This window comes from Euphorbia lathyris, chromosome 9 (genome assembly GCF_963576675.1).
Source record: "Euphorbia lathyris chromosome 9, ddEupLath1.1, whole genome shotgun sequence".
NCBI lineage: Eukaryota > Viridiplantae > Streptophyta > Magnoliopsida > Malpighiales > Euphorbiaceae > Euphorbia > Euphorbia lathyris.
The window spans coordinates 56,885,329-56,908,424 of record NC_088918.1 but is presented as its reverse complement, the minus strand read 5'-3'; the positions used below and the strand labels follow the sequence as shown (position 1 = coordinate 56,908,424).

General features: G+C 33.1%; 3 protein-coding genes across 3 annotated transcripts; 1 reads left to right on the top strand and 2 right to left on the bottom strand.

The window, feature by feature from the left end:
• The first annotated feature begins 539 nt into the window (after window positions 1–539).
• Window positions 540–4,571, top strand: LOC136205537 (protein CANDIDATE G-PROTEIN COUPLED RECEPTOR 7-like). Its single transcript, XM_065996177.1, has 2 exons — window positions 540–2,005; window positions 4,193–4,571. The coding sequence occupies exon 1, from the start codon at window positions 669–671 to the stop codon at window positions 1,989–1,991; it is 1,323 nt and encodes a 440-aa protein (XP_065852249.1). The 5' UTR covers window positions 540–668; the 3' UTR covers window positions 1,992–2,005; window positions 4,193–4,571.
• An 8,415-nt stretch (window positions 4,572–12,986) lies between these two features.
• On the bottom strand, window positions 12,987–13,611 carry LOC136206904 (uncharacterized). The gene has a single exon (XM_065998112.1). It carries the CDS (start codon window positions 13,573–13,575, stop codon window positions 13,150–13,152), a length of 426 nt encoding a protein of 141 aa, XP_065854184.1. The 5' UTR covers window positions 13,576–13,611; the 3' UTR covers window positions 12,987–13,149.
• A 2,918-nt stretch (window positions 13,612–16,529) lies between these two features.
• On the bottom strand, window positions 16,530–21,624 carry LOC136206881 (subtilisin-like protease SBT5.3). Its single transcript, XM_065998082.1, has 11 exons — window positions 21,456–21,624; window positions 21,262–21,368; window positions 21,090–21,187; window positions 20,838–21,002; window positions 20,594–20,696; window positions 18,714–19,272; window positions 18,487–18,584; window positions 18,154–18,396; window positions 17,675–17,786; window positions 17,382–17,595; window positions 16,530–17,199 (listed from the first exon to the last, which is right to left on the bottom strand). The coding sequence occupies exons 1-11, from the start codon at window positions 21,534–21,536 to the stop codon at window positions 16,640–16,642; spliced, it is 2,340 nt and encodes a 779-aa protein (XP_065854154.1). The 5' UTR covers window positions 21,537–21,624; the 3' UTR covers window positions 16,530–16,639.
• Window positions 21,625–23,096: the final 1,472 nt, after the last annotated feature.

Genomic DNA, 23,096 nt, shown 5'->3' with positions numbered 1-23,096 from the left:
AAAAAAAAGTCTGGGATAAATTACACACATGGCCACTAAACTTTAACAATTTTAACATTGTGGTCACTAAACTTAAATTCTTAACAGTATAGTCACTAAACTTTACACTTTTTTAATACCGATGCCTCAAAATTAAAAAAAAAAATCGAAGAGTTATGATATTCTAAAAAACTTTAATTTTTGAATTTTTTTGTTTTGATGTTATTTAAATATTATTTAGTTAGGAGAAATACGATTTTGGAAAATAAAAAAAAAATGTGATTTCATGCTGAATAATTTTAATTTTTAAATATTTTGTTATGAAGATAATTAAGGTTCATTTTTGGGGAGTTAGTTAAAAATGTTAAAAATGTAAAATTCAATGGAGTGCTGTTAAGAAAGGAAGTTAGGTGGCCAAAATTTACCTATTAAACCTTAAGTGAGTGTGATATGAATGGCATGGTGATGTTTTTAACCTAACTCGCGTAAGTTATACGATGCCGTACAAGTGGACTCGGGAACAGAGCCGTCAAGATCTGATTCTTACCATTAAGCGGAATACTGGGTGGCATTATCGTCAAAGTAAACGTCGGGGTCTTCCCTTTCCTTTCCTTTTCGATTCCAATTTCTGAAATCTCCTCCTCAGATCTGCCATCACCACTCACTCCACCACCAAAATTTCCCCCAAAATGGCGAAACAACCATTTCTTCTTCTTCTTCCTTTCCTCCTCCTGCTTTCACTTCTTAGCTTCGCCACCGCTGAGATCAAATCCTTAACTATATCCAACGATGGACGCCCTATGATCCTCTTTGAGAAATTCGGCTTCACACACACTGGCCGTGTTACAATCTCTGTCTCCTCCGTCTCTGTTTCCTCCTCTCTCAACGCACCTAACCCTGTTCCTTCTCGCCTCGGCTTCTTCCTACTCTCTGAAGAGTCTCTCCTTCAAGTCCTTCTCGAGATCCAACAAAATCCTAATTTCTGCGTCCTCGACTCTCACTATACTCTCCACCTCTTCACTTTCCGCGACCTTTCACCTCCTCCACTCTCCTCTTTCAACCAATCGTATCCCGTTACCGCTCCCAATGAATACTCTCTCTTCTTCGCCAATTGCGCCCCGGAGACCCGCGTGTCTATGGCTGTCCGTACAGAGGTTTACAATCTCGATCGCGACGGTTCTAAGGATTTCCTCTCTGCTGGCTTGACACAGCTACCTTCTCTTTACTTTCTATTCTCTATTGTGTATCTCGCTTTTCTTGGCTTCTGGATCTACATTTGTTATAAGAACAGAGGATCCGTTCATCGGATTCATTTGTTGATGGCTGGATTGCTTATAATGAAAGCGCTTAACTTGATCTGTGCTGCCGAGGACAAGCATTATGTGAAGAGCACTGGTACTCCTCACGGTTGGGATGTTTTGTTCTACATTTTCCAGTTTATTCGTGTGGTTTTGCTTTTTACGGTGATTGTTTTGATTGGCACTGGTTGGTCATTTTTGAAGCCATTCCTACAAGAGAAGGAGAAGAAAGTGTTGATGATTGTCATTCCGCTTCAGGTGTTGGCTAATGTTGCTTCTGTAGTGATTGGCGAGACTGGGCCTTTTATTAAGGATTGGGTTACCTGGAATCAGGTTTTCCTGTTGGTGGATATCATCTGCTGCTGTGCCATTATCTTCCCAATTGTATGGTCAATCCGTTCATTGAGAGAGACATCTAAGACAGACGGGAAGGCTGCCAGGAATTTGGCCAAATTGCAGCTGTTCAGGCAGTTCTATATTGTTGTGATTGGCTACTTATATTTTACAAGAATTGTGGTTTTTGCCCTCAAGACGATTGCAGCTTATAAGTACCAGTGGGTGAGTAATGCTGCGGAGGAGATTGCGAGTCTTGCGTTTTATGCGGTTATGTTTTATATGTTTATGCCAGTGGAGAAGAATGAGTACTTTGCTCTTGATGATGAGGAAGAGGAGGCAGCAGAGATGGCTTTGAAAGATGAGGAATTTGAGCTTTGAAATTGAAATTGAAGGTGAGACTTTACTGTTGCAAATGTAATATTCTACTGCTGTTTTAGTGGATATGCTTACAGGATTACTTGGTCCGTACTTATATGTGCAGTTACTGCTTATATTTTACTTCTACTTATTTTTTTGTTTCAAAAGTTTTAAATATCTGTTCAATTCTTTTAACAACTAGCATATTCGACATCAATCTGTAGTGGTTGAAACTTTTGTTTAATAGAATTTTCACGTTATAAATTGGCAAATTGATGTTGTGTCATTGCCTTCTTGTTGTCTGGCCAGATATTGAGATTAAACTGACACCAAAGGCATTGTGATGGAATTACAGTCTAAAAGATTCTGGTAGTTGGTCTGTTAACTTGCATAATGATGAAATTGATATTTTGTTGAGTTCTTGGTCTCGGTCAATTAGAACTGAAGGATGTGAAAGCATTTGTTTGTGACACGATGGTTTGAATTAGCTTCCATACTTTATGTTCTTCTTGATGTTATATGCCGTGCTTAATTTTTTGAAGGGCTGCCAATGAACTGACCCAAGCCAAGCTTTTTCTAGTTTAGGTGTGGCTTGTTTACTAATCATGTAGATTGTAGATTAACTCAATTGTGTTCATTTATTAGATGACTGTAATTGAGACTATATCCAGCCACTCTTTTCTCAACATAATAGGTTTTAAAGCATAGTTCTTCCTATTCCTAAGTTTATTTAAGAATATATAATTTTTAGTATACTTCTTGAAATAGTTATTCTAAGTACAATTTTTAGTTTGATTTTAAAGAAAATTGTGCATAAATGAACTTAGACCTATAAATATGGGTTTGTTTATCATTAAACATAGTACATAAGATCAGAATTATTAGTGCTTGTACTTGAGTTCAAGAAAGTTGCTCAAGAGTCTAAATGATCTAAATGTATCCTTGCTCAAGTTTGTCTTGTCTATGGAACGAGTCTCAAAAATGGCTTTGGAAGGGGTAGTTCATAACGCATAAATGAGCTTCAAGGAGTTATCATCGAGCTGAATTGCCATTCTTATCATTAATGGTTTTATTTATTTCCAGCCACAATCTCATCAATTGGTCTCTATAACTCAGAAACATGTTATTTGTACAAACCTAATGCCACCTTGCATAATTGATTAAAGAGCTTTCCTTTAGTTCTGTTGGTTTTGTGTATGATCTTTGCTGCAGAATACTTTAGCCTTCTGCTGCTTACTCCCTGGTTAATTGAGTGGCTATTGTTTTTCATCCGTGAAATCTGATTTATCTTGAGAAGGTCGTGTTTAGCATTTTCTTAAAAAAAAAAAGACAACATGATTTTTGCGTTCAGTGTCGTTTTAAGGATACTTCAATTAGCTTATTGCTTCATCTCTTTTGATGGATATTTTTACTCCTAATTATTACCCTTTAACTCCAAAAAAATACTTTATCTAGCTATTAGTAATCAGCTAAGTTTTACCAAACAAGTTTATACAATTAGTTAGTCAAATCAGCTAAATAAAAAGTTAGTCAGCTAACAGTTAAGTGCCCCGATAATTTGTTTATTCAATCTGCATTTCTTAACCAAACTAGCAAGGAGAATTTTTACTCTATGCCTGGCATAGACCTGATGTGGTATGCCATAATGCTATAGCAAATAGGATCAAAACATCTTTTAAAAAACTTGTAATTAATTAAAAAAAACAAATCCCCATTCCCTTCATCTGTTACGTTTAGGTTTTTTCATGTTCATCTCTTTAGCAGACTATCACTTGCCGGACCACTACAACTGCCTCCGTCTGTTCTCCTCTTTCGACCACCATCACCTCGTTTCTTCTCACCGACTCACTTTTGAACTTGAAAAGATTTAACACTGGAGGATTACTAGACTAAATCAGCTTTATTTGGGAAATTAAATACTTCCATTGAAATCTCCTCTCATACCTTGTTTTTCACTCTACCCAAAGGTCATGATTCTGGTTCAATTTAATTTCCTGCACCCTCTCTTTCTCTGTGAATTTCAATTCATATTGTTAATTAGTAAAATTCATATTGTTAATTAGTAACTTTGATTTTGAATTTGATTCAATTTCCACGAAATCAGATTTTGAGACCTGTTATCTTACAGAAAATCAAATAAATTTCTTTGCTTTCACATCACAGCAATATAAATTCTTATCATTCAAAGAACATTTGTGTTTTTTTTTTTTTTGGATGAGCAGAGAAGTAACAGAGGTGATGGTAGTTGGTAGAGAAAAACAGACGGAGGTGGTGGTAGTCGCTGGAGGAGAACGAACGGAGGTGGTGGTTGACTATCGTTAAAGTAAGGTTTTGTTTACGTTGCTGCCAATGGTGAAGAGATGCTAGCAAGGGAACTGTTTACGTTGCCGCCAATGTGGTATGCCGGGTATACCGTAAAAATTCTCAACTAGCAAGTTACAATTATGTACGGATTTTCTTGGTAGTTAAAGTTGCAGATATTATTGAGTGAAGTCTAATTTCAAAAAATAAAAACTAGCTGAAAATTGGCTCTACATGATAACTAGATGCTTGAGAATAATATCCAAGTTCTTTAAATACAAAAATAAAATCCTAAAATCAGCTATAAATCTGTCATAAAATATTTTGCAGATTTTCAATTTCAGAAAGGTGAAACTGAGTTAAGAGGGTGCAGTTCGGGTGGCCAGCTTGTCAAGCTGGCCTCCAGCGAGGCTCGTTCCTCGTCTTTCCAGATCAAACGTGCTCATTGGCTGAAAATCTCAATAAAATCTCATAAAAAATCCCATTGAATCTGTATCAAAAATCAATTAATTAATTAACTAAAAGTTGTAGTAAATATTAAGTCAAAATTGATTATTTTTCGTGAACTAATTTCTTGAAATTTGAAGATCTAATTTAAATTGACAATCTTTTGTTGAAAAAACACAAAATTTGACAGAAAAATGAATAAATGCTGCAGTGACAATCCTTTTTCTTCATACTTTGAAGCTTTACTTGTCCTCAGGTAAATTAAAACTAAACACGTAAAACCAACTAGATGAACTAGAAAAACCTCTCAGTTTGACCAAGTGAGCGACACAAAAATGAACATATGTAAACACATGTATTAAAAAAGCAAGTAAGAATACGATGCTTAAAAAGCCACAATTCGATTTAGCAAAGGTCATATTTTTAAGTAAAATGAGACATATTTGATTAAACAAGTTTTAAGGGAAAACCCAAATAAACACCTCAGGTTGTTTGCTCAATCACATACTATATAGGTGGCTATGTGTTTACTTTCATCTTTATACTTGTCTAAAGTTACAGTGAGTTTGTATGTTCATCGGAGTACCTCTACCTTGCTAAGACTCAAACAATCCCTATAAATAATCTCGAAGTTCGGGTTGTAAGGAGGTTAAGGTTAGAGGTATGTCAAAAAAATCATTGTGTTAGAAATTTAGCACTAAAAATATTTACAAAATTGGCATAAATGATATTTTGACAAGTTGTTTTCAAAGAAAAACGAGGTTTATTAAATATGAACTAACATTTTTCTTTTATTTTATTTTTTCTTCCTATTTTTTTGGTATACGATCGAGTTTAGAAGCGATCATACGAGATAACAATTGATCCAAGAAGGGGATCTAAATAGGAATAACTAGACTGATAATTTTTCTTTTTATTATAAAAATGTGCATGTTCTCTTTTGAGGTAAAACAACTTGCTTTCAAAGGTAGAGTCTCAAACAGATAGTGCTAGAACAAACAAAGAACCGTTCACAAAGAAATTAAAATTAAAAATTAAAGGTTCAACTGAACTTCCTAGAGATGATGAAAACGAAGAAAATAAAAAGTAGAAAGAAAAAGTGTTAAATCTAATGAGACTCTTTGTCGTTTATTGTTTCAAATCAAAATATGTAGACTTAACTCGGTATTAGGTGCAAAATTGTAACTTTTCAACAAGCAATAGCTGGAAAGTACAATAATAAATCTTGTGGTTTGAGTTATTATCAAACATAAACTATGTGGTTGAAAAAGTGGTAAATAAGTACCTTGAAGTTGATTTCATTAGCAAACACAGTCCAAGTTGACTAATGGTATTAAAAAAAAAGTCAAAAGTCAAAGCGAAAAAAGTTAATTTTGTCTTTATTTTTATTTATTTTATAAATTAATCACCTTATTATCTAATTATCACAAACAAACTCCAATGATTTTCTGACAAGTCTCTATTTATTGGAGGAAAACCATTGCATGCTTCGACCATTAACCTACCTAATGGTTTCCCGGCCTCATGAGTCCATTTTCAGTGTTAAATTATCACAAGTCTCTATTTATTGGAGGAAAACCATTGCATGCTTCGACCATTAACCTACCTAATGGTTTCCCGGCCTCATGAGTCCATTTTCAGTGTTAAATTAGTGAAAAAGTGAGCAAAAAGTACAAAAATGAAAGGGGTAGCCCAAAAATGATGAATTTTCTCTCTCTAAAAACTTAACAAAAACTTAAAATAATACTCTAAAACTTAGATGTACTTGTAGATGGTTTAAAGAGCTTCAATTTGATATTTAAAAATGTGAAAAACGGTGGCCAAATGGGGGAGAACGATAGGCAACGACGTTGACGATGGAGTAAATTCGAATGGTAGAAAAATGAATAAGAATGGAATATATAAATGTGTAAAATTTCAATTTAACTCATATAATTTTCAATTTTATTTTAGTCTTCCTTTTCATATGTTGGTGTGATTTATAGTTTCCTTTAAAATTTAACATTTCCATATATTAAATTAATATTTAACATTTAAAATTTTTATTGCTTATAATTTTTTTTTTTGGATATTACACCGCGTTTATCCAACTTGAGATATTAAGGTCTCACTTCTGTTTTTTACTTTACTCTTTAGATCTGGGTATTGTATTGACTTGAGCATCCGAGTGCTTATTGTATTTCCTTATTTTGCAAATAATTTAAAGTTGGGGGAAAGGGGAGGTTGTTTCATTTTGGATCCATTCTTAAAGTTTTGGATATATATATATATATATATATATATATATATATATATATATATATATATATATATATATATATATATCGTATTATTTAAAAATAATAATTAAAATAATTTAATATAGAAAATATATACATTAATTTGTACCATAACATCAACATTTCAACAGCAATATCATTGAAAAAACACAAATAAGTAAAAATATAATGTCTGTAAGTAATATAATTCATCATATACTATAACCATATCATGAAAACAAGTAGAGAACACAATAAGCAAAAATACTCAAAAATAATAAACACAATTTACTGATAACCTTGCGAAAATTTTCAAAAGTGAATTATACTAAAGCAATTTTTTTTCCCGGTCGCTGCTAAGGCGGTGCCAAATCGGTCTAAGCGCCGTTCAAGTGGCAAAACAATGCCTAAAGGGGTTAATCGGAAAAAATCAGAATAATTCTCGATTTCGAATACCTAGGCGGTCTATACAACATTTTTCTTGAATAATGAGCATTGCTAAACTAGATTCAATGACGTGTCTATGTTTCTTTTTAGAACAACCATTTTGTTTTGGAGTATATGGAGATAAGGATCGCTGAGTAATTCCGTCATCTGCAAAATACGTGACCATCCCAATCAGATTGAAATGATTTAATTTTATAAGTCAAATATTTCTCAAAAATCTTGCAAAAGCGAACAAGAATGTTAAAAACCTCAAACTTGTTCTTTACAAAAATATGTATCACAAAAAGAGTAATTTTATTATCATAAGAAGGTTTAATAGGCACCCAATCCCCTCAACTTGTAACTTTTTTCATCTGGCCCCCTCAACTTAGAGGACAATCTCTCAACCCCCCCAACTCTCCAAAAACATCACATACAGCCCCTTACACCCCTATGTTCGGTCAAAATATTGACCCGTGTAGAAAACGCGCTTGACTATTGACCACACCAATGCCATGTGTCATTTTTTATTAAATTTTTCCATTGAGACCCCTGCTCAGCGAGCAAGCTCATTTGTGCTCCGCGAGCAACTACCAGAGATGGATTTCGATCAGAATTTTTATGTCAGAATGGAAAATTTTAATAAAAAAAGTGACACGTGACATTGGTGTGGTCAACAGTCAAGCACGTTTTCTACACGGGTCAATATTTTGACCGAACATAGGGGTGTAATGGGTTTTATGTGATGTTTTTGGAGAGTTGAGGGGGTTGAGAGGTTGTCCCCTAAGTTGAGGGGACCAAGTGAAAAAAAGTTACAAGTTTAGGGGGCTAGGTGCCTATTAAGCCTCATAAGAAATAATAAACTTCGGGTTGAACAATTTCCTAACTATATAAATTGATGCATGGCCTGAATGAGCATGCATGTCAGGAAGTTAAAGCTGCTAAATTTATTTGAATTTGAGGAGGGGCAGATCCTAAGGGGGCGGGGAGGGTCAGCCGATGGTCCTCCGGAACACCCTTAAGGAACAATGATTGAACTCCAAGCAGTCTCCAAAATAGTTAAAATTAGTACTTATAATATAGGACGTGATTATATGATATAAAATTAAGTTTGCATAGATTGTGTCAGTGCTAATTAAAGGAATCTCAATGTCTAATTGCTCCCGTGTTTGATTCTCCCTTTTGTCAGTTTTTTATCCCATTTAAATTTTTTCCCCTAAACCTCGTACTCCTTTAAAAAAATGTCAATATTACTATCTAATTGAATCTCCCTTTTATCAGTTTTTATCCCATTTAAATTTTTTCCCCTAATCCTCATACTCCTTTAAAAAATGTCAATATTACTATCCAATTAGGGAACAAACTACAGTGATCCGAGCTGCCTCCGGGTGTTCTTGCGGTCTCCGGGCTTCGTCTCTGTGCGGGGAGCGGTCCATGTGAACACTCCGACGATCAAGACAGTTAGTTATTCGAGATGGCTTATAAAGGAAATAATCGAATAGCTTTGGGGGTACCCGATTGAGTAATGAGTGAGAATGTGTCTTTACCTTCCCTGTGCTTGGGGTATTTATATTGAGTAATGGTGGTCGCATGGGCCTTCTTAGAACCTGCTTCTAATGGGCCTGGGCCTATCGGACCTTGTATTTGATATCCCGAATCACTATATAAGTATCATTTTTAATCATTACTAACTCAATTCTCCTTTATTATTTTTAATTGTATTTTTTTTAATTTAAATTGAATATTTGTATCTTAGCTCTTAATTAGTAATATCAATTTATAGGGATAAAGTATAGAAATACCTCTAACGTGTACAGACATGAGTAATTTTACCCTTAATGAGTGATAAAACACAGTATATTTTTTAAAATTTTTTCACGTTTAATCATATATTTGTGACCTGTTACTAATGGATGATAAAATGACACACATATGTGAAGTGTAGATGACAGGATTCATGACCGAGAAAACAATTTGATGAATAATTTTTCAAACTGACCAAACTTATCAACGTTAGGGGTAAAATTTCTTTTGGCTGCCAACGTTAAGGGTAAAATTGCACCATTTTAGACGTTAGGAGTAAAATTGTTCGTAGATATAAATATTAGGGTATTTTTGCACCTTATGCTTACTTTATATTGAAGCTCAGTTTTTGCACCCTAACGTTTTCAATTAAGATCAAATTTACCCTTACATTATCAAAAATTTAAAAATTTTAATTTGACTACTATGAATCAAAGCTTTAAGTCGTTGTTAAAAAAAAAATCTTCATACAATGGAACCCTCTAGACTTTGAGTTCTGGTTCCCCCACTGAATTTGAGGTAATATTTGATTGTCTCCTGAATAGATAGCGGTTACTGGGACTAGAAAGAAAAATATCTAGCAAAGTGAAGTCATCCTTTACAATTGTAGCAAGTCACAAAGGTCATACTATTATTGATTGGAGCCTGCTGAGGGCCCCGAAACTATTCAAATTGTTGGACATGTGACATGGATTCATTTGGGGAAGAAAATTTTGGACGGATGAACCCGTCGACATAGTATGAGTATCAGTAGAAGAGGAAGAAAATTTTATTATTATTATTATTATTATTAAGGGCATAACACCCAGTGACGAATACAGGATTACTCGGTTGGAAAGACCGATTTTACACGTGCGTTCAGAAATTTTTTTTTTTGCTAAATCGAATTTGCTTAACTTTTTTGTATATATGCGTGTTATAATTTGAATGGTCAAGAACCAATTTTAAGTATTAATGTACAATTTCTTAAAATTAAGCTAGATTTCATTTATAGTCCTAACATGTAAAAAAAATAGATTTAGAAAAGACTGAACATGTAAAAAAAATAAAAAAATTTGATTTCAAATGGTCTACCAGGTCAAAAATATTAATAATTTGGATTTAAAGAGGTCTACGAGTCAAAAAAAAAATTAGAAATCTGGATTTATGGAGGCCTAACAGACCAAAAAAATTACAAATTTGGATTTATAGAGGCCTAACAGGCAAAAAAAAATTAGAAATTTAGATTTAAGGGTACCTAATAAGTCCAAAATATAACATTTTTACATTTTTTTATTTTTAGTTTTAAGATTTTAAAATTTAATTTAGAAATTAAGTTGTTTGAGTTTAATAATAAAAATGAGTTTAAAAGTGTTATGAAAATAAATAAATAAATTAATAATGGTAACATAGTTTTATAATTATTAAAAAATAAAATTTAAATAAATAAACACTTTCTAAAATAAATTGAGGTTGGAGGAATTGAACCTATGACCTTTTAAAAAGAAACAAGTGTTTTAACCATCTCATCTATCTTTAAACAATAAAATATTACTACATAGAATTTATATAGACTAACATTTTGGAGGTCCGAAACTACTCGTGGCCATGGTGGTTCCGGCGGCTGGAGGGGTTCGGGACCCTGTATCCGCCCCTGATAACACCTATTTAGCTCCCCAAACTAAAGCTTTGAAGTCAATTAAAATTTAAATTATCAAAATCATCATTTAGGTCTCTAAACTAAGCAAAAATCATCAATTGGGACATCCTATCCTAAAATCAGAAACCGTGACTATTTGATATAGGATGTAATGATCTTTATGTTGGTTTAAAATGAGTTCGAGGAAGAAGGTCTGAAACTCTTCAACCAAATGATTTTTGATGAGACATTAATTGATAATTTTTGTTTAGGATAGAGACTCAATTGGTTTTGAAACCTTAATTTATGGAGTCAAAAAGATATTATGCCTATTATTATAAAAATGGGTATATATATGCACTATTTTAATTAAGGTGAATGTGAATAATGCTATATACACATCAGATCGAAGCAAGAATATATAAATAGAAGCAAAAGACTTAGAAAACAAGTCCTATCCCTATTGATTTGCACTGTAGAATACGGTTAGAAGAAGAATGAAAGGTACATCTATTAATTTGAATGATGATTTTAAGTTGGATAATAAATGAAGATCATAACTTGGATATAATTATAGGAGAATGGGCAATAATTAATAAGGCATGGAGCTTCTTAGTTTGATTAAAATAAGAGCTATTTATAATTAAAATTTTCAAGTAACTAGAAGTGTGTAGATGACAGTATTGTTGAGTGATGATGATGATTGAATAGAACTCAAGTTTCAGCAAACTTAAACTTTGGTTAGGTTAGGTTAGGTGGCTCTAATCATTCTACCCATTCCTCACTCTCTATCTCCCTAACCAAGCATGCTTCATCTTTTTTTTTTTTTTTCATTTTCAAACTTATCCCATTACAATAAATCACTCTTTTAATAGAATTTTGATTCTCTAATTCACTATTGTGGTTTGATTACCTAACTCAGTTTTAAATGATTTATATATACTACAACTTAATAGCTTAATTATCAACTTAAATTTTAAGTTTTTAGTTTAATTAGTTTCACTGTATGATACCACGGCCTTTCAGATTTAGTAGTTAAGAGTTGGAATCATGACAACCCTAAAAAGAAAAATTAAAAACACAGGATAAAATGAACTTATTTTTTACACATTTCAAGCTCCGAGAATATTCATCGTGAAGAGTGTATGTTATAAATTAATCCATGCATAAAGATTAAAATTGTATTATATGCCCAGCCCGTGTTATCCATGGACTAATATTTGATATCATATTATATATTGATTGAGTTGTAATATTAAATTATTAGTTCGATGCACGAATGATGTTATACACTATGCAATAAAATCTCTCAAAAAAGGTATGATGTACATACAAAAAAAAAAATAAAGTTAAAATTAAACCCTTCATTTGTTACTTTAAGCTTAAGCTTGTAAACGAGCTCTTACAATATATTTAGTTAGAGATGTAAATAAACCGAGTTGTTCATCAGCGGTTCGACATTCGACTCAATAAATGTTTGATTTCTTCGGCTCGATTTATAAACAAGTCGAGTTTGAGCACGACAAAAGTTTGCGAGCAGGTTTGATTATAGGTTCATCTCATGAACAAATTTGATTATATAATGTTCATGAACACGGTTGTGAATAAACTCGGATCATTTTTTTTTAAATAATAGTATAAAGGGGAAATGTAAAATAATATAGTATTGTAGGTTTCAAAACCATTATTAGTTTTGTATTAAAGAAATTTCAAATGAACATTATTAATGACATAATTAATAGGGTGTTCACGAGCGAGCGGATAAAACCCGTGAATAAACTCGAGAGCAAAATTTTGAGCTCAATGTTGAATTCCACAATTTTAAGGACTGATGAATTATATTATCTTTGAACATTATATTTTATTTTTTTGAGTTGTTTTAATGAAATTGTTGTTGAAATATTAATCTTTACACATTTTTATAGATATATGTTTCAAATATACGTGTTTTTAGTAGTATATTACATCTAAGTAGAATTAAAACTTAATATCTCTTACTTAAGCCACTTTGAGAATCTAAATAAATCATTAATTAATGCTTATACTTTGTTACTTCAAAAAAAAAAAAAAAATTATACTTTGCAAGCTACAAAATTATAAGTAGATTAAGTGAGAGCAAAGAAATACAAATATCCTTTATCAGTAACTAATTTGCAAGAACAGAACTGCAAAAAAAAAAAAATATATATAAAAACTTGGATGGAACAAAAATCTGCAAACACATATATACAAAACATAACAATAATAATCATATACTCTTTTTCTCTTAATGTAACACAAATTAAAACATACCTTAAAAAGAAATAAAAATAAACGAAAAAATCAATTAATTAATGCCATCAACAACATCTACACTAGCACCACAAGATAACAACCTGTAAAAGATCCTGCAAGAAAATTCCTTCATTTTCCTGAGAACCAAACACTTCCTTCTCCTCCTACCTTTTTCATTTTTCCTATTTTTTCCATGATTTGCCACTTTCTCTTTCACTCTACCAAAGCATTTCTTAGTCTTCTCCGGCATGCTTTCTTTCCTAGAAAATGTATAGCTTCTAAGATACATCTGCCTGCATGAAATACTATCCACCACTCTAGGGTGCCCGTATTGCAAACCCTGCCCTACGCGGCGGACGGATTTTATGAACTCGGCGTCGGATTCCGGCCACTTGTAGAGGTTAACATAGGTGGCACGGACAGGCACGCGGGGGTCACGAGCATCGTTTACACAGTTTGATATGCAAACTGAAGTCATTTTCTGTCTATCTCAAACAAGAATGTTTTAGTTTATATATACAAATTAAATATTGATTTTAAAAGGCTTAGATTGGAAGCAAAGGTATATGGATAGAGAGAGAGAAATAAAAGTAAATTAATGGGGAGTTTATCATGTGTTATCATGATTTACCATAATTCACTTTGTTTTTAACCTTGTTGCTAATGTAATCATGAGAAAACCTCCGTCTTTGTTGATTACTAGTTAAAATTCGGTCAAATTACATTTTTTGTACATTAACTTTGTTATTTTCCAACATTTGTCTTCTAATTGAAACAAAAATATTTAATTTATTAGATCAATGAACTTACTGCTATAATTTGATGGTGTGATTTTAAAATTTAGAGCTGTCATTTTCTAATAGTGCATGAATCACATATGTCAATATCTTTATGATTTTTCTGCCAAATGTTTTTGAGGGTCAAATTGCTTATCATAAAATTCTAATTTTTTTTTTCAATTATTATGATGAAGTTGTACTTGATGAATTATATGAGCAAAATACAGATTGCGAATTTTTTTCAATTAAGTGAAAATATGACACATAATTTACCTCAAAGTTGATTGATTTTAGGTTTTTTTTTTTTTTTTTTTTTTTGAAGTATTAGAAGGGTGTATAGTAGAAGTTGTGAGAAGGGTGGGGTTATTATTATTATTTTTTTTTTTTTGAATCAGAAGGGTGGGGTTATAATAATGTGATAGTGGGTTTCTCTCAAGAGAAATTAAATATTGGTGGGTGCAGCCGACGTGCTGCGGCTGATGATTTGTGTGGGTTGAACCTAATTTTGTGATTAGTTGGCTACTTTTCCACATTGTTTTGGAATTTATACGCTTCTAGGCTGCCTTTGACGATCATTATGCTCATTCTTTTGCCATAACAATCATTCTCTCCTATATGTATTATCTTGTTTAATTCAGTTACTGTTTTTTAGGAAAAAAAAAATCCAGATATTATTACAGTAGCGAAACATTAGCAAACATTTGAGTATGTATAGAACCTACTGTTTGCTGTTATGGTTTGCTGTTTGTTGTTACCGTTTGCTGTTGCTATGAGCGCCTTAATTGTGCGAATATGCGGGATTGGGGCGACAAGGAAGTACTTTAGAGGGCCTGGGGCTTGTGGGGAAGGACTCTTCTTTGTGTTTCAAATCTGACCTCTCCCCTCTCCCCTCATGCTTCACCAGTCCGGAATTACGAGTTAAGTTAAGGGACCTAACTACCGGAGAATACCCTTAGACCCTTTTCCTTTTTTCAACTATCTTCCTTAGTTGACAATCTGACCTTTCCTCTCTTTAGCAGACTTCTCGGACTTAAGGACTGAATATGATCTGTCTTTAGCCGGAACTCTGAAAGTGCTTTAAGGCAAGGGCTTTAGAGGGAATTAGGGGTGACACGTCTTGATGAGCTAAGGTCGGGTTGCTTCCTTGTTTACAGTTTGAAAAAACTGCTTTTCCAAAACGCAGAGATTCCTACTTTTGTAAAAGGCTGTCTTTCAGGTATAAAAAACAAACATGAGGTCACTAACCAAACAACTAATGCTGCTTTTCAAGTGTAAAATGCAAACGGGAATGTCACTAACCAAACACCTAAAATGCAAAGGAGCACCCAAGCATCCCCTCATAATGTCAAATTGTAGGTGTACCTACAACACTTGCTAAACAATGTGCTATTTTATTGACTGACTTTTTAATAAAAGAAACAGAAATGGCAGGATGATTAACAAGTAGCTGATAACAAGAGTTAATGATTGTATCAAATTTCGATGAATCTTGTGTATTGGATTGAACCACCAGAAACTACTTCTTCCATGTCCATCTCAACAATGATATTCGACCACCCCTTATCAGTAATGAACAACAACATTTGGTAATCAGTAATGAACAACAACATTTGGTAAAGGCCTAATGTCTCAACCATCATCGGAGGAAAAATACCATATTTTTTTAATGCATAAACACAAAGAAACGATCCAGCAACGCAACATACATTGGATGAACAAAAGTCTTCTCCCACAACCCTATACACAGTAAATATCAATCTTGAAGCTTCTGGAAAGATAAGAAGCCTTTGACCCAATCAATAAAGAAATATGTCCCTGGGACCCAATGATCAATCCCAAAAAAAAATGCCAGAACCTAGTCGAGTAAACACAGTCTATAAATAGATGGACAGAATGTTCACTCACGGATTTACATAGATTGCAGACATAATCATTCATCAAACTTTTGTTGAGGAGAACATCTTTAATTGGAATAAATTTTTACAGGCCCTCCATTGCATGTTGTTCTCTTCATCTCCAGGCAGTTGCATCATATTCTATCCTATTGATGTTGTATTGCTCAGGTTCCTACTCTGGATATAGACCCTCAATGTAAAGCTCTATCATAAGGTGATATATATGCCACAACAGCTAACAATTTATGTATCTTTCGGATATCATTAGTCGTGTATAGAAAGCGTACACAATACATCTTTAGAAAAGAGCGTTGTCCAGAAAATAGGAGATGTACACTCCAAAAGGGAGAACGTACTCTTGAGAAATTAAGCTTTGAAAGTTGATTTTGGAATTTTGGATTCCTTCAATTGATTCGTTGCACCATGTGACCCCAAAGTATCAAGTCAATGAATTTTTTCCGCATTAGATCCAAAAACCTATGCTCACAATTATATAAAACTCAAGGATGTTGCTTTGGTTTCTATAGAGGAAGAGAATCGTAATTGGACAATTTCTGATCTGATTTTGGACGATGCACTGGAACTGGAGAACTTTGGAGAGGTATTTGGATGAGTCTATTTTGCTGAGATTAGGATGTCTTTTGGCTAATAAGAATGCTGGTATCAAGGATATGCCAAGATTAAAAAATGCATTTGTTTTTCTTTGTTGCTGTTTTTTTTTTCTTAGTTTTCCTTATCTATCAAAAAACAAAAACAAAAAAGAGAAGGCAAATTGACCCTTTATCATTTACTATATAGGCATGTTGAGTTGTTCCAAATACAAGTAACTCAACAACATTTTACACATATCAAGTAAAACTAATTTAGTTTAAGCATGAGAATTGGCTGCCATCTTGACCACTAGAGGACTCCGAACATTATGTACCCTATCAGACCAAACAATCTCCCCAAACACATACCTATTCATTCCAATAATATTATCCATTCCCTTAACTGTAACTTGGAAACTTTTCTCATCATTAATCTTGCTGAATTTCAACTTCATGGGCTCAACCTTGACAGATATTCCACTGGGTTCTTCCACCCTAACCCTATATACGCCTGGATTTCCCACATTCTTCAATCTTCTACTCAATTTCACAGTGCCTGAGAGGTTAGGGATTGTGATGGATGGATAATTTAAGTTCAGCAAACTTGTTGTGTTTGCTGATGGGCACCTGTATGGCTCTTCAACAAATATTGATATTTGGGTTTGATTATACCCAACTGAACATAGGAAATTAAGGTAATCTGTGCTGCTTAAATCATAAACCAATCCTGGGTCTATTGCACGCTCTGGCCAGATGTGCCCTGAACCATAGTTGAATGGATTTGCCTTATCAAGAGATTCAGTAGCAATTGGTTTTCTGATATTGCTTGTACTTTTTGCTGAAACGTCACAAACATCATGTTAGATTTGTGTAATTTCTTTACAAGTTATATGTAATTTTACTAACTCGGATGGCATAAAAATATGAGAGGTTCAAGTCGTTTTCTTACATAATAATTATAATTTTATTATCTTTGTCGATGACATGTAAAAACATGAGGAATTGAGCAGAAGATAATACCTGAAGTCATGATTGCAGACTTAATAGCAGCTGGGCTCCAATGAGGGTGGATGGTTTTGATGAGACCAGCAATGCCAGCAACGTGAGGGCATGACATTGAAGTCCCTGATAATATATTGAATGGAAGATGCCTTTTATCTATGCCTACAAAAGCCGGCCCTGATGCTTCTGTGAAGGCAGCCAAAATGTAAACTCCAGGCGCAGTAATATCTGGCTGAGAAATTTTTACTCAAGATGTTAAAATATTATTTATCTTCATCAGGGCTAAAGATGTATTAATGTGTGTAACGTACCTTGAGAATCTCTGCCGTAATAGCATTAGGTCCAGAGGACGAAAATGAAGCCATTACAGGTGCAGCAATTCCTCCAGTTTTTGTACCTCCACTTATATAAGCTACTGGTGACCTGAGAACAACATGAAGCATCTTAATTTATGTGTTTTTTCTGTGGAATTAAGAGTGAGACGGAGTATGATTCCGCAAAAATTGTCCTACTCGAATAAGTAACTAGATATTTAAACATAAACGAAGCGGGGAAAACTAGGTGCCAGAGCAGCCCAGACTGCAGGCAACCACCCCTGTAAACGTTGGCTGAGTCAAAACAAAATACTCGAAGTGTCAATAGATAAAAATATGTTCAACCGCTATGAAACTAAACATAGCATGGTATAATCTCTTGATTGCATTGGAACTAACATAGCATGGTATAATTTCTCGATTGGACTGCTGTAAACTTGATTAAAGCGGAGAGAGATAACTTATAGAGAGCTTACTTGGAACTAAGAATATAAGATAAAATGGAAAAAGTGTCAGCTGCAGAGACAAGTGAAGTAGGAAGAAAGTGTGGATCAGGAGTGATTGTAGAATTGGCCTGATTAGCAAGGATCATCCCAACGCCACCAGCCTGGGCAACCACCCAGCTCTTGTCAATATCTGGAAATATACCATCTCGAAAACACACCACTATTTTCCCTTTTGTTTTGCTTGGTTCTAATGATCCAGTTAAGCAGAGTATTCTGCTCAATTTCAACAAAACACCATATAAGACCAACTCTATTTCATTACCAATAATTTCACAAATCACTAACAACAATATCGATCTTTACGCATTTTCAGTAGACACGTTTGCAGCTTTAGCATCCACAGAATTAATTATAGGGTAATACTTTTTAGCCGGCAAGGTATTGGTCCTGAAACTTCGCCCCTGATAACAGACAAATACACATTGTATACTATTAAGTTCAAGTTCAAGGGGGCAAAGGGCGCTGGTATTTTAAACCATATGCAGTTTGATCAATGAATCAATTGAATGATTGAGGGATATGAATGAAACCTGGAAGATTTGATTATTGCCAAGGATGACATTGGAAGGGAAATCACGATCAAGAGTACTAGCAGCAACGGTGAGAATCCACGGAGCTACATTTGAAGCAGTTCCAGCCGAAGGACCAGAATTTCCAGCAGAACAAACAACTAGAATTCCATTCCTAACAGCATGAAAAGAGCCCATTGAAATTCCATGCCCAAAGTACTGCCGAGGACGGCTTCCAAGAGACACAGACAATATATCAACTCCGTCGTGAATAGCAGAGTCAAAGGCAGCCAAAACATCAGCATCTGTGCAGGATTGAGAGCAAGTTGACGAATCTTCGTTGAAGCAAATAGGCCAGCACACTTTGTAGGAAGCAACACGGGCATTCGGAGAACCTCCTTTTGCTGTTCCATTGGCTGATCCCAATAGATTTGCACCTTTCACAAAACGGCCCCCTGCTGTAGATAAAGTATGGGTGCCATGTCCATCTGTGTCTCTTGCTGTGTTGTAGGATGAATTGAGAGGTTGGCCTATTGATGCTTCAAATCCCTTGTTGAAGTACCTTGCCCCAATTAACTTCCTGTGCCATTCATGGAAATTTAAACCTTCTTCTCATCACAGATGGACTTATTTGTTCGCCTAGATATCTACCGGCCAGTCCTGGCCTGCAATTTATGGGCCGGGCTTAACATTTTTCTTTGGTTTTTAGTAAGTAACTTTTATTATTATATCCGACGTAAATGTTTTCTAAACTTGAAGTTTATATACGACATGCTTATCGTGTGTTGAATTTAATAAAAAAAAAATGAGATTATTAAGATTCCAACTTTCAACTAGTTGTTTTAACAAATTCTTTGATAGTATATTAAAGAATCAATTAAATTAAAAATTTAAACTAATAATTAAGGAAAAAAATAGCTTTTATAATGAAATTTACCATTAATATATAAAATGATAAAATATCTAATGTTTTTTAAACATTTAAAAAAAATTAGTTAACTATCATATCAACAATGTTTAAAATATTTACCGTGTTACTAATACAATTAAAAACAAACTATTAAAATATTAAAAAGTCTATTATATACAATTTAGTTATAAAAATTTGCCTAAAATATTTATGAGTATCACGATTACAAAATAACTTCAAAAATACATAAAATTGATACACTTTAACTTATTTGAGAGGTTTGGTGTGACAGTTAAATAATAATTATAATATCAATTTGTTCAAAAAAAATTATTAAGTATAAATAAAATTAATCTTACTTTAAAAATATTAAAAATAATTTAAAAGGTTAAGAGTAAATTTACATGTTTATAAAAATAAGAGAAACTTAAATCTGTTAGAATTTTTTTTGGGGAAAGTTCAAATAAAACCCCTGTGGTTTCACTATTTTTCAAATAAAGGACTGTGGTTTACTTTTTGTCAAAACGAGGACTGAGGTTTCGCACTTTTAATAATGCTATTAAAACTATCTTTAACGACCTGAAAATGAAAATTTTCAAGAATTAAAGTTGTTTAATGTCATATTTTCTATGGAACTACATTTTTTGATTTTAGAAAATCATCTTTTTTGGAACTTTCTCTCTCTAAACATTAACTTTCTCTCTCTTTACCAAACATCATCTAAATAATCTTGAAATAAAAAAGTTGAAGAATTAAAGTTGCTTAGAATATTAGTAGTTCGTAAAATATGTCATTTTTGAAGTTGTTAAGGGTGATTTTAATAGAATCAATCGAAAAAGTCCTTATTTTGCTAAAGTTGAAAACCTCAGTCCTCGTTTTGATAAAAAGTAAACCACAGTCCTTTATCTGAAAATTAGTGAAACCACAGAGGTTTTATTTGAATTTTTTTTTTTTTTTTATGGATATATTACTAGTAGAAGTAAGGGAAAACCTGTTGCATTTAATTCCATCATTTGTATCACAAAATCCTTTCCACTTGGAGGGAATGGGTCCCATCCCTTCATCACTGAAGCTTTTAGATTCCGGCCAGACTCCTACATGTAATTCCTCCACTTTGGTTATTGCTCCGGTCAGAATTTAAAATAAATACTCTGACTAACCAAAGAAAAGTAGATACGTAAAAAACTAATTAAATAAAAAAATAAAAAGGAAATTAAATACAATGAAGTAATTACCAGTGTCAATGTTCCCAATAATAACATTTTCACCAAATCTGGCCTTTCTCCATACTGAATCAGCCGGAACTTTTCCATTTTTTTCCAATCCAAGAAATTCCCATGATCTTGTTGTATGCAATTCGTTCAGTTCATTAGGAAACACTGTTATCACTTCCGGATGATCTGAATTCACCATAATCAACTAATTAATTAGTACTAAAATCTCAATAATTAACTTCTTAAAAGACTAATTAATTTAAATAGTAGTACTTGAGAGTTGATCTAATTCTGCATCTTCAAGTGTTGCAGCAAAGCCATTAATATAACTTGTATATGAATAAAATATTGATTCTCTTGCCTTCTCCTTGCTGCAACAAAATCAATTTACATTATATTTTCAGAAATGGAAAATGGAATTTTTAACTAATTAAATTATAATTACCTTTTCATGCAAGAACCCAATAGTTCATAGTAAGTGTCAGTAATATCCAAAGTTGAAGAAGGTTGAGATCCATGAAAATGCCTCTTCAGGTAGACCACATAAGACTTCTGGCAAACAAAGTATACATTAATTAATTAGTACTAACAAATAATATGGGCATTAATTAAATAAAGATAAGAAGTAGCTCTATTTGCCTTTTTGGTAGCTTCTGTTTGGAAAAAAGATAAAAGGTAGAAAACAAAGCATAGACAAACAAAATAATTTATATTTCTCATATCTTCTTCCTCCTCAAATATAGGATAACCAGAAAAATTTATGTAGAGATTGAGAACATATAGGCTCCTCACTCACAAACATTTAAAATAGGTTATGTAGCTTTTATATGTATATCTGTACATGCATAAATAAATTGGGTAAATAATTTATATTATCTTATATATTGTTGGATCATCAATTTAGCATTAAAATTTTCTAACACTCATGAAAGAGATATTAATTTATGTAGGAATTCTGCCTGTACTAGAATCCGGTTCCGTGGAATTCTCATTCGATTTGGATATAATTAAAAAATTAGATAATTAGAAATCCTAGTTAAATTAATTCTAATTTGATTAATTAATTACTAATATTAATCTAATCATGAAATTAAAATTAGAGAAGACTCCATGTCTCCTCTATACAATTTAGTGTCACCCTCTTTCTTTTTCGTCAGATCGTGGATTAATCGTCGCGTAAAAAAAATGTGACTGATACAAGTTCGTGGTTCTAAAAGATTCTTCTACTACTTACTCAACAATAATCAAGGCTCCAAAAAATAGATCTTAAATCCATATTTAAATCCGTTTGATTATTTAGGTAGTAAAATCCTTCCATTTAAAAAATAAAATGTATAAATTAGTGTCAAAAACTACAGGAAGGTTATGATAAACGTCAATTATTTTTAATAAATTAATTTAAATTACATATATTAATTAAAGAAATAGATCTATGTCAAGCGACTACTAATCATATCAGTTCAAGTCTAATTAATGAGGCAACAACATTAAATTAGAGTGTGTTTTGGATAAATTGATCTGATCTGAGAGCTAAACAGTGAAGATGTTGGGGAAGAAAAGTCAAAAATGTATTATTTGATTATCTGATGGACAATTTAATGAAAAGGTTGCAGCTTGCAAAATTTGGTAATATTAATAACTCCCGTCGACGCGGCGTACTTTGTAGGGTCAATGTTTGATCTTCTCTGTCTTTTGGCTACCCATCCATATAAATGCCAAACTCTACTCTTTAAGATATTTTCTTACCCTACGTAGCCTATAATCAAACCCAGTCAAGTGTTAGTTTCTTCAAATTCGGTTAACGAGCTCCGTTCAAGTTCAAATTTGTATTTGAATTTGGTTCATTTAAAAGCTCGATTGGCTCGTTTATCTTGTTCATGAGCTCAGCTTGCGAGCTACTCATTTATTTTGTTCATGAGCTTTGTTTAGCATGTTTAGCAAATGAAATAAATACACTTTTATATACATAAAACATTAAACATCTCCATTTAAACAATAAATAAAAAATATCTATCTATCACTAAACATTAAACATCTCCTTTGATAGTATTTATGAGCTTATTCACAAGCATCTATCGAATTTGTTCATGAACTTGTTCACGAGCTTATAACTGAGCCTGCTCGCGAGTTTTCGAGCCGAGCTTTGTCGTATTCAAGCTCAGCTTGTTTATAAATCGAGCTTCTAAATCGTGTTCGTGAGCGGCTCATTTTTAAATCGAACCGAGTCGAGCTTTTATCGAATCGAATACCGAGCCGCTCATGAGCTGCTCGACTTATTTA

Bases quoted from the DNA above. Each gene is read 5' to 3' on its own strand.
- LOC136206904 (XM_065998112.1), bottom strand. From the start codon at position 13,575: ATGACTTCAGTTTGCATATCAAACTGTGTAAACGATGCTCGTGACCCC.
- LOC136206881 (XM_065998082.1), bottom strand. From the start codon at position 21,536: ATGAGAAATATAAATTATTTTGTTTGTCTATGCTTTGTTTTCTACCTT. The intron at 21,369-21,455 runs GCAAATAGAGCT...TTTGTTTGCCAG, and splicing joins AAACAGAAGCTACCAAAAAG to AAGTCTTATGTGGTCTACCT. The intron at 21,188-21,261 runs GTAATTATAATT...ATTTTGTTGCAG, and splicing joins TTGGGTTCTTGCATGAAAAG to CAAGGAGAAGGCAAGAGAAT.
- LOC136205537 (XM_065996177.1), top strand. From the start codon at position 669: ATGGCGAAACAACCATTTCTTCTTCTTCTTCCTTTCCTCCTCCTGCTT.